Source organism: Leucoraja erinacea, unplaced genomic scaffold (assembly GCF_028641065.1).
Source record: "Leucoraja erinacea ecotype New England unplaced genomic scaffold, Leri_hhj_1 Leri_438S, whole genome shotgun sequence".
Classification (NCBI taxonomy): Eukaryota; Metazoa; Chordata; class Chondrichthyes; order Rajiformes; family Rajidae; genus Leucoraja; species Leucoraja erinaceus.
Genome location: NW_026576339.1, coordinates 1 through 12298, shown reverse-complemented (window position 1 = coordinate 12298; position 12298 = coordinate 1). Strand labels below are relative to the sequence as shown.

At 43.6% G+C, this 12298-nt stretch overlaps 1 protein-coding gene across 1 annotated transcript; it reads left to right on the top strand.

Annotated features, from left to right (window-relative positions):
• Positions 1–208: 208 nt before the first annotated feature.
• LOC129693829 (nuclear factor 7, brain-like) lies at positions 209–12034 on the top strand (the record flags this gene model as incomplete). Its single annotated transcript, XM_055630577.1, has 5 exons — positions 209–786; positions 877–972; positions 8036–8269; positions 11893–11915; positions 12012–12034. Coding segments are annotated over exons 1-5 (787 nt in total), but the record flags the coding sequence as incomplete, so codon positions are not given.
• Positions 12035–12298: the final 264 nt, after the last annotated feature.

Here is a 12298-nt window from a genome sequence, read left to right as displayed (position 1 = left end):
GCCAGGGGCCACAGTTTAAGAATAAGAAGTAAGACATTTAGAACGGAGTCTCTCTTTGTCTCTCTCTCTATCTCTCTCTCTGCCCCTCTCTCCCCCCCTCTCTCTCTCTGCATCCCTCTGTCTCTCTATCACACACACATTTACTAAGCCTCTGAAGAACCGAATATCTCGGAGAAATCTCACGCAGATCATGGGGAGAACGTTCAAACTCCGTACAGACAGCACCCGTCCTCAGGATCGAACCCGTGTCTCCATCGCTGCATTCGCTGTAAGGCAGCAACTCTACCGCGGCGCCGCCGTGACGGTCCATGTGACCGCCCATATTCAGCAGCTCCACGTCAGTGAAAACATTTTGAACCAGGAAGTGGAGATAAAATGGCTGCAAAAGACCAGGTCGAGAGTTTGACCGAGGAGGCAGTTTGTCCCATCTGCCTGGATTTCTTCACCGATCCGGTTACACTGGAGTGTGGGCACAACTTCTGCCGCTCCTGTATCACACAGAGTTGGGACAGGGAGGGGAAAAACTCCTGCCCGGAATGTAGAGAGGAATTTACAGACCGCACCCTCAGGGTGAATCGGGCCTTGGTTAGACTGTCTGAGAAAGCTCGAGCACTGAGCCTGAATCAGACAGAGAAGGAAAGTAAACTTCAGTGCGAGAAACATCAGGAAGAACTGAAGCTGTTTTGTGAAACGGACAAGACGCTGATCTGTGTGATCTGTCGAGATGGGCGGGAACACAAGTCTCACAACTTCAGACCGATAGATGAAGCTGTTGAAATCTACAAGGTAAAAACAAACCGATATTGATCACATCATTGTGTCATGTCGTGTATATTTTCTGATATTTTTCTTCTCTGATCTGAATCCCAACTCCAGGATCAGGTGAAATCTTCCTTCCAATCGCTCACAAAAAAGAAATCCGAGATCGAGCAAATGGAGCAGCAACAGAAAGAGAAGATTTCTGTTGTTCTGGTGAGGTTTTCCAATTTCGATTTCCTGTGTAGTTTTCATCAATGTGATGCATGTAACGTCAGGACACCTCAAAACAGCACAGGATAATAGGTGTAGGAGTAGGCCATTCGGCCCTTCGAGCCAGCACCGCCATTCAATGTGATCATGGCTGATCATCCCCAATCAGTACCCCGTTCCTGCCTTCTCCCCATATCCCCTGACGCTATCCGCTATCTTTAAGAGCCCTATCTAGCTCTCTCTTGAAAGTATCCCGAGAACCTGCCTCCACTGCCCTCTGAGGCAGACAATTCCACCGACTCACAACTCTCTGTGAGAAAAAGTGTTTCCTCGTCTCCGTTCTAAATGGCTTTCCCCTTATTCTTAAACTGTGGCCCTTGGTTCTGGACTCCCCCAACATCGGGAAGATGTTTTTTGCCTCTAGTGTGTCCAAACCCTTAATAATCTTATATGTTTCAATGAGATACCCTCTCATCCTTCTAAACTCCAGAGTGTACAAGCCCAGCTGCTCCATTCTCTCAGCATTTGACAGTCCCGCCATCCCGGGAATTAACCTTGTAAAACTACGCTGCACTCCCTCAATGGCAAGAATGTCCTTCCTCAAATTAGGGGACCAAAACTGCACACACGACTGCAGGTGTGGTCTCACAATGGCTCTGTACAACTGCAGAAGAACTTTTTTGCTCCTATACTCGATTCCTCTTGTTATGAAGGCCAACATGCCATTCGCTTTCTTCACTGCCTGCTGTACCTGCATGCTTACTTTCATAGACTGATGAACAAGGATCCCCAGATCCCGTTTTACTTCCCCTTTTCCCAACTTGACGCCATTTAGATAGTAATCTGCCTTCCTGTTTTTTTATACCAAAGTGGATAACCTCACATTTATACACATTAAACGTCATCTGCCAGGCATCTGCCCACTCTCCCAACCTGTCCAAGTCACCCTGCATTCTCATAGCATCCTCCTCACAGTTCACACTGCCACCCAGCTTTGTGTCATCTGCAAATTTGCTAATATTTGAATCCCTTCATCCAAATCATTGATGCATATTGTAAATAGCTGCGGTCCCAGCACCGAGCCTTGCGGTACCCCACTAGTCACTGCCTGCCATTCTGAAAGGGACCCGTTAATCCCTACTCTTTGTTTCTTGTCTGCCAACCAATAATCTTTCAAAACTCAGATTCTAGTTCCTGAAGATTGGCGGGTAGCAAACGTAACCCCACATTACAGACCAGTTAGTCTAACATCTGTAGTGGGGAAACTGCTAGAGTCAGTTATTATGGGATAGCAGCACATTTTGGAAAGTGGTGAAATCTGGACTCAGCTTTGTAAATCATGAAATTTTATGAATTTTTCTAGGATGTAACTAGTAGCGTGGATAGGGGAGAACCAATGTGGTGTATCTGGACTTCCAAAGGCTTTCGACAAGGTCCCACATAAAAAATTACTATACAAACTTAAAGCACATGGCATTGGGGGTTCAGTATTGATGTGGATAGAAAACTGGCTTGCAAACAGGAAGCAAAGAGTAGGAGTAAACGGGTCCTTTTCACAATGGCAGGCATTTGTACCCCAAGCTCAGTACTGGGACCCCAATTTACAATATATATTAATGATCTGGATGAGGGAATTGAAGGCAATTCTCCAAGTTTGCGGATGACACTAAGCTGGGGGGCAGTGTTAGCTGTTGACTGCAATAGGCTGGGTGAGTGGGCAAATGTTTGGCAGATGCAGTATAATGTGGATTAATGTGAGGTTATCCATTTTGGTGGCAAAAACAGAAAAGCAGACTATTATCTAAATGGTGGCCGATTGGGAAAGGGGGAGATGCAGCACCTGGGTGTCATGGTACACCAGTCATTGAAAGGCATCAGTGTGCAGCAGGAATAAAAAAAGCGAATGGTATGTTGCCCATTGCACAGAGAGGTTCTACCAGTTGTACGTATGTGTGAGACCCACCATTGCGTACAGTTTTGGTCTACAAATCTGAGGAAGGACATTATTGCCTGCAGACATTCCTGGGATGTTCAGGAAGGGACCTTGGTTTATAATCCCAAAATTCTTACGGGGTTGGACAGGCTTGCAGGAAACATTGTTCCCGATGTTAGGGAAGTCCCAAGGGGTCACAGCTTAAGGATAAAGGGGAAATCCTTTCCCGAGAACTAAAACTGTTTTTTCACGCAGAGAGTGGTGAATCTCTGGAACTCTCTGCCACAGGGTACTTGAGGCCACTTGGCTAAGGGGATCCAGGGGGTATGGAGAGAAGGCAGGTACGGGATACTGATTGGATGATCAGCCATGATCATATTGAATGGCGGTGCCTCGAAGGGCCGAATGGCCTACTCCAAATTTTCTATCCATGTCAGCACTCTAGCCCCAATACCATGTGTCCTAATTTTGCCCACTAATCTCCTATGTGAGACCTTATCAAATGCTTTCTGAAACTCCAGGTACACTACATCCCTTGTCTATTTTCCCAGTTACATCTTCAAAAAATTCCAGAAGATTAGTCAAGCATGATTTCCGTTTTAATATTTTTTATTTTTTTATTATTTTATACAATTTTTTAACAAAACTGAACAAAACAAACAACAAAAAATAAATAAATAAATAAAAACTGAAAAAGACAACAGGAAAAAAAAAGGCAGGAAAAACAAATAATTATAATTAAAAAATTAAAAAATAAATAAATAAAAATAAATAAAACAAAGCGGCCAGACATAAGAGTATTGGTACAATCCACATGGTGCTACACAGTCATGCATTGCAAAAGCAGAAGTAAAGGTCACAGGACTACATCGCTGCAGATAATATGAAATTATGAAATTATTGGACTTTGAGGTGGTTGATAAATGGTCCCCAAACACTTAAAAAGTTGTTTGGTACCTTGGAGTTGTAGAAGCGTATCCTTTCCATCTGTATGATTATTATCATTTCATTGAGCCATTTTTCGAAGCAGGGGGGTGTAGATGATTTCCAGTCTGTTAGGATCATTTTCTTGGCTGCCACCATACCAAGCATCAGTGCTTGTTGTTCTTCAGACGTGAAGTACAAAGCAGTCTCTGAGCATCCAAAAAGTGCCAGTTCTGGATCAGGGAGAATATCTTTTCCATAGACCCCAGAAAACCACTTAAATATTTTAGACCAGTATATTTGTATATGAGGACAGAGCCAGAATATATGTGTTAAAGAACCATCTGCACTTTTGCATCTGTCACATAATGGAGAAATAGCAGGGTAGATTCGATGTAATTTGGTCTTTGAGTAATGGAGTCTGTGGATGACTTTAAACTGAATCAGTTTATACCTGACATTGATCGAACAAGTTTGGATTCTGGTCAGACCTTCACTCCAAGTGTCGTCAGCCACCTCGAAATTCAGCTCAGTAGACCAGGCTTCTTTCAGATGGGTAGTGGATACAGAGGTGGTGAATAGACTCACAAAGCGAGATATTAGATGTTTGGAGTCTGGAGGAAGCTGCAGGAGCTCATAGAGTCGGCAACTGTCAGGCATGGTTTGAAAATTTGCAATTTGATCTTTAACGTAGTGCCTAATTTGGAGATAGCGAAAAAAATGAGAGTTGGAAAGGTTAAATTTTGATTTCAGCTGATTAAACGAAGCAAACATTTTGTCAATATATAGATCTCTGAGGGTCGCAAGGCCCTTGTCCCTCCAGACAGCAAACACCCCATCTGTTTGTGATGGCAAAAAGGAGTGGTTGTGACATATGGGGGTGTAAATAGAGACATTTGACAATGTACTGAAACTTCTTATCTGATTTAAAATTCGAATAGAATTTCTTAAAATGAAGTTCTCACCAACCAACTTATGTGGGGATTCTGTTTTGGAAAAAAGCAAAGTACAGAGGGAGGAATTTTTCACTGCTGTGTTTTCAATGTTTAGCCACAAAGGGGTATTATTATTATTATCCAAAGGTTCATCTGGGAATCCCCATTGCCAGTAAATCAGAGCTCTAGCATTGGCTGCCCAATAGTAGTGCCTAAATATAGGAAGGCCCATTACTCCCTCCTTTTTTGGCTTTTGAAGATGTGCCTTTGATATACGGTGGGCTTTATAGCCCCAAATGAATGGAAGGATAATGGAGTCCAATTTTTTTTTAAATGATGAAGTAAGAAAAATTGGAAGATTTTGGAATAAATATATGAATCTAGGAAGAGACACCATCTTGATAGCGTTAATACGCCCCACTATAGACAAGGGTAAAATCCTCCATTTCTCTATGTTCAGTTTTAACTTTGTAATCATATCAGCATAGTTGAGTTTGAATATAAGTTTGGGGTTTAGGGGTATTTTGAGTCCTAGATATGTAAAATGGTCATATACTATCTTAAATGGTAGAGCCTCAAGAAAATCTGAATCTATATTGTCTGATAAAGGCATGAACTCACTCTTACTCCAGTTGACTGTGTATCCAGAAAGCTTGCCAAATGATTTAATAAAATCTAACAAGGGAAGAACAGAGGCTTCTGGATCGGAGAGATATAGTAATGTGTCATCGGCGTAAAGCCCCACACGACTTTCCACATTCCCCACCTTTATACCCCTGATGTTTGGGTGACTCCTGATACCTATTGCGAGGGGCTCCAGAGCAATATCAAAGAGTAAGGGGGACAGAGGATCTCCCTGTCTGACCCCACGTTGTAAGTCAAAAGGTCCAGATTTATCATTATTAGTGAGGATGGATGATGTCGGACAAAGATACACCATTTTGACCCACGCAATAAAGGAATCCCCAAACCCAAATCTTTTAAGTGCCTCAAACATATAGGGCCACTCTATCTGATCGAACGCTTTTTCGGCGTCTAAGGACAAGATGGCCGCTCTAGAATCCCGCCTCTTGGTGGAGCTATATAAATTATTCAGGAGTCGACGCACATTACAAAACGAAAATCTACCTGGAATAAACCCTGTCTGATCAGGGTGTATAATTGATGAAACATGCTTCCCCAGTCTATTAGCTAGTATTTTTGTGATAGCCTTTTGATCAAAGTTGAGGAGAGCAATAGGCCTGTAGCTACCAGGTTCCGTTTTATCCTTGTCTTTTTTTAACAGGATACATATATTTGACTCGTACAGGGACTTCGGAAACCTGTTATTCTTAATCGAATCATTGATCATCCTAATTAGGAGTGGGACAAGCGACTTATGAAATGCCTTATAGAATTCGCAACCAAATCCATCCGGTCCAGCCGCTTTCCCCTCGTGAATCCATGCTGACTCGGACCGATCCTGTTACTGTTATCCAAATGTGCCGCTATTTCATCTTTTATCATTGACTCCAGCATCTTCCCCACCACCGATGTCAGGCTAACTGGTCTATAATTCCCCGTTTTCTCTCTCCCGCCTTTCTTAAAAAGTGGGATAACATTAGCTACCCTCCAATCCACAGGAACAGATCCCGAGCCTATAGAACATTGGAAAATTATCCCCAATGCATCAATGATTTCTACAGCCACTTCCTTAAGTGCCCTGAGATGCAAACCATCAGGCCCTGGGGATTTATCAGCCTTCAGTCCCATCAGTCTAAGCAACACCATTTCCAGCCTAATGTGGATTTCCTTCAGTTCCTCCGTCACCCCAGATCCTCTGGCCACTGGTACATCAGGAAGATTGTTTGTGTCCTCCTTAGTGAAGACTGATCCAAAGTATCTGTTCAACTCATCTGCCATTTCCTTGTTCCCCATAATAAATTCACCTTTTTCGATCTTCAAGGGTCCAACTTTGGTCTTAACTAATTTTTTCCTCTTCACATTCCTGAAGAAGCTTTTACTATCCTCCTTTATATTCCTGGCTAGCTTACCTTAGTACCTCATCTTTTCTCCCCGTATTGCCTTTTTAGTTATCTTCTGTTGCTCTTTAAACATTACCCAATCCTCTTGCTTCCCGCTCATCTTTGCTACGTTGTACTTCTTCTCTTTTATTTTTATACTGTCCCTGACGTCCCTTGTCAGCCACGGTCACCACTTACTCCCCTTAGAATCTTTCTTCCTCCTAGGAATGAACTGATCCTGCACCTTCTGTATTATTCCTAGAAATACCTACCATTGTTGTTCCACTGTCATCCCTGCTAGTGTATCTTTCCAGTCAACTTTGGCCAGCTCCTCCCTCATGGCCCCATAGTCCCCTTTATTCAACTGCAACACTGACACCTCCGATCTACCCTTCTCCCTCTCCATTGTTTCCACTGGTGTGACTGCAGGACCAGAGGTCGTAGCCTTAGAATTAAAGGGCGCTCTTTTAGAAAGGAGGTGAGGAGGAACTTAGAAAAGCGGTCATGGTGGCACAGTGATAGAATTGCTGCCTTACAGCGCCGGAGACCCGGGTTGGATCCCGACTATGGGTGCTGTCTGCATGGAGTTTGTAAGTTCTCCCCGTAACGTTTTCTCCGAGATCTTCAGTTTCCTCCCACGCTCCAAAGACGTGCAGGGTTGTAGGTTAATAGGCTTGGTAAATGTAAAAAGTGTTAATGTGTGGGGATTACTGGTCGGCACGGACCCGGTGGGCCGAAGGGCCTGATATCGCATTGTATCTCTAAACTAAAAAAAACTAAACATATTTTGTCAGAGGGTAATTCATCTTTGGAACTCATTGCCGCAGAGGGTTGTGGAGGCCAAGTCAGTGGATGTTTTTGAGGCACAGAGAGACCTTTTTTTGATTGGAAAGGGTGTCAGGGTTATGGGGAGAAGGCAGGAAAATGGGATTAGGAGGCAGAGATCAGCTATGATTGAGTGGTGGAGTAGAATCGATGGGCCGAATCACCTAATTCTACCTCTATAACTTGTGAACTGTCCACTTTTATCCACATTTCAGAAGCATTTGGACAAGGATTTGAGTTGCCACTGTAATTAAAGATACGGATTAAATCCAAGTGAATGTGGGACTATTGTAGATTACTAGGGTTGGCAGCATGGACATGTTGGGCCAAATGGCTTATTTCTGTGCTCAATGCCACAAGGTTGATTGGCCAACTATCCCCTCACATATCGTTAGGAAAGACAACACAGTGACATTATATCTTGATCTTCACCTTTCATTCCACAGGAACAGTCACACAACCTTCAGTCACAGATCACATCCCAGTTTGCTGAACTGCACCAGATTTTCACTGAGAAAGAGCGGCGTGTACTCGCAGATATCCGGGAAGAAGAGGAGAAAATTCGGAACGCAATGGAGAAAAGGCTTCAAGAGATTCAAGCAAATTTAAATTCCATCCAAAAGGAACTCTCAACGTTGCAGGAACAGATGGATCAAAAAGACAACGGGATATTTCTGAAGGTGAGGGGTTACACTACAGTTAGGCAAAGTGAAACTGCACAGTCACAACATGGTGGGTGACATTTCTGAAATGAATGCATCATTTACCAGTCATTCAGAGCTGGGTCAATGTTCCGTCTGTTCCAGCGATGTGCTGCTGTTGTTCCCAAACTAAATGGCCACCTACATAAACTGTGGGATCTCAGGACAGCCTGCAAACTCCTTGAGAAAGAGTCGCAGTGATCTTGTCACTGAGTTCGTTAACGTGTAATATTTCCCCGAAAAGAAGGAAAATCTGCAGGAATCATAAGACTACGGGGAGAATCTTCTGTATGGTCAGCATTAGAGGAAAAGGAGTTTGTGGTGTTAGAACATCCCAGTGCAGGCAGTCTAATGATTTTAGCCTAGGATGCACATTGGAATTTGTCCTCCTTAACAGCACTAAATTGGACCTGTTCTATCCCTAGTTATCATTTTACTCTTAAAGGGGAATAGTTCCGTCGGATATTCTTCTGCTGTTCATATACTTGCAGAATCTTGTAGAGGGGGGGAGGGGGGGTAAGTCACAATTATCCGAGGCACATCAAGACCATTTTGCATAGATTTCGTGACCTTAACCATGAAATTATGTTAATAATAAATAATAATAATAATTTTATTTATAGAGCACTTTAAAAACAAACATAGCTGCAACAAAGTGCTGTACATCACTAATCATTGGCAAAAAAGTTAATACACACCAAAAATAACAATCAAAAGAAATAGTAGGAAAAGACATGTAAAATAAAGAAACATCAAAAACACCACAAACAGAAGCAAAGCCTCAGGCATGGTCAAAAGCCAGGGAGTACAAATGTGTTTTAACACTGGATTTGAAGATGGACAGTGAGGGGGCCTGTCTGATGTGCAATGGCAGGGTGTTCCAGAGTGCCGGAGCAGCAACAGAGAAGGCTCTATCCCCTCTGAGCCTCCGACTAGACCTCGGTACCTCCAGGAGCAGCTGACCAGCTGACCTGAGGGACCGGGCAGGAGCGTATGGGTGGAGCAGCTCAAAGAGGTAAGGCGGGGGCGAGCCCATTCAGAGATTTAAAAACAAATAACAGTATCTTAAAATGAACTCGAAAGTGCACCGGGAGCCAGTGGAGAAAGGCCAGAATTGGCGATATGTGCTCCCTCTTTCGAGTCCCTGTTAAAAGGCGAGCAGCAGCATTCTGAACCAACTGGAGACGAGCCAGTGAAGAACGAGCAACACCAAAATAGAGCGCGTTACAGTAATCCAGCCTAGATGTAATAAAGGCATGGATTACTGTTTCAAAATGCTGCTGCTCGAGAATGGGCTTCACCTTCGCCAGCTTCCTTAGGTGAAAGAAGCTGGACTTAACCACCGCGCATATTTGGCGATCTAATTTAAAGTCACTGCCCATCCTAAAAACCAGGTTCACAACTGTTGGCTTCACGTACCTTGACAATGGACCTAAATCAACAAATGGAGGTTCACGGCAGCCATTGGGATCAAATAAAATCACCTCTGTCTTTTTTTCATTAAATCCAAGAAAGTTTAGGGCCAACCAGGACTTAATGTCATCAAGACAAGACAGATGCGATTTTACAGAAAAGGCGTCTTCCCCCCTCAGCGGCAAATAAAGCTGGTTATCATCTGCATAAGAGTGGAAAGAGATGCCATGCTTTCTAAGGATGGAACCCAGAGGAAGTAGGTACAGCTAGAAAAGCAGGGGCCCCAGAATCGAACCCTGTGGAACCCCATATGACAGGGGAGCGGAAGAGGATTCAAACCCAGCAAGGCTAACACACATGGTTCTGCCCGCCAGATAGGACCTGGACCATCCCAGGGCACTGCCGCAGATGCCCACTAACTGCTGTAGCCGAGATAATAAGATATTATGGTCCACCGTATCAAAGGCGGCAGACAAGTCCAGCAGGACAAGAACCACACAATCCCCAGAATCATTAGCCAGGAGGATGTTGTTAAAAACCCTTAGCAATGCTGACTCCGTGCTGTGCATGGTTTTAAATCCAGACTGGAAGATCTCCCGAATATCATGCTCCTCCAGGAATAGTTTCAGCTAAGCATAAACAACTCTCTCCAGTAATTTAGAAATAAAAGGCAATTTCGAGATGGGTCTAAAATTGGCCAGAACAGATTGATCCAGGCCAGGTTTCTTAAGTAGTGGTTGCACTACCGCATGTTTAAAACTCACGGGGACAACCCCAGAACACAAGCTGCTGTTAATAACGGGGTAAGAACCGACTGCCCTATACTAGGGAGAAAACCTCCTTTAAAAGATGTGGAGGGACCGCATCACAAGGAGAACCCGATGGCTTAATATGAGAAACCACATCCTTTAAATACGATATAGTCACAGGCTCAAACTTGTCGAATACCACCAAGTTAAAAAAAAAAAAGGGACCGAAAACAGAAGGGTCAGAGGCAGGTGCTGAAATGTTAGCCCTTAAGGAAACAACCTTATTCAACAAAATATGCAGGAAGTCATTACACATTTCAGTGAAGCTTCCAGACAGACAGGCTGCGGGGCATTTAGAAACAGAGCATTGTTTACAGCATTGGAGGCAACACGAAACTGATCACCGGGATAATTGCAGGATGAGGGGCTTGTCTCATCTGCAGAGGTTGCATCGATATTCCTTGCAGTTGAAAAGCATGAAGAGTCGTTTCACCATTGTCCCCAAGGACCACGACTGGATAGAGAGCAGTGAAATCTCTGGAATTCTCCAACCCAGAGACTTTTGGGGATTGAAAATGTTAGCAGTATTTGAACCAGAAGGAGATAATTTTTTGTTGACATTTCCAGGAATTGAACATGAGGGGAAAAATGGGGAGTTCAGTCCGGGGCAAGATTAGCCATGACCACATTGTGAGTATTAACATTGAAATCTCGAACGTGGCGCACACATCATCATTTATCATCAGTCATCCATGAATTTAACATGTAGGTAATGAGGCAAACAGGGTGCAATCTCTTGTGCTTATCCTACTCCCCCTTCAATGTGTCTCCAATATTGGCTTTGGCCACTTTTGTGTGAATTGAGTTCCCCGTTCCCTTTACTGCAGGACTAATGGATTTATTAAAGGCCATCCCATATTTCATCTTTGAATTTTAGTCTCCCTAAAAGTAGTTGCTTTTTCTTGCGTATGGCGTGCACAGTATCAAACTGTAGGACAAATTGTTCTATTTGATCATATTTGTGCACGCCAGGTTGATTGCATTTCGTCGAAACAGGATGGACCACGTGAAGGTTCCAATCTCACCACCCCCCTAAAAGTAGCAATACTATTTGTCCCCCCCACACATTTAAAAATCCACAGATAATCTTAAATCGCCCCATCCCTACGTTCCCTGACATCTTCTTCAGATAACACCCCACCATCTCCTCATTCTTGTCCCTAACCTGCACCCTCTCAATGATGGCATCATTTTCATGTACGTTCCTTGTGTTTCCCCCCGTGGTTCTTTGTCCCGACGGAAATACTATTTATATGTCTGTGCAGCTGCCGCCATAAGAGTTGGTAACTAGGAATCTTGTGGCAATCTGCGTGCCATTTCTGCCGTCGGGATATGGATGTTCTGTCTCAGTTATTCAGACGTGTGTCTTTTTTCTTTCAGGAGGCAGCTGGTCGGAGAAGGAGGTAGGACACGCTCTTGATTGAAACGCTGAATGTTTTTGTAGAACAGCTCCGAAAATGTTGAAGCTCAGATTCTAACCAGTTGATAAATATTTGCAGGGTCAGTGATGAGTTCGTACATTGTCAGTGACAGATGTGCCTTGCCGATTGAAAGATTCATCACCACTTTGTGTTGAACACGTTGTGTAGGAGAAAACTGTGCCATCCAGCTAGGGAAAGCTTCTTCAGTTTTCATTCTTCTTATGGATTACACCTTTACGTACCGCAATTGTAAACATTACGCAGTAACTGTACTCACCTCCACCTCTGCATCTCGTTCTATCTCTCTACCATCCACTGTCTGAAAACATTGACCTTCATGGCTTTTCCAACTTTACCATCTCACC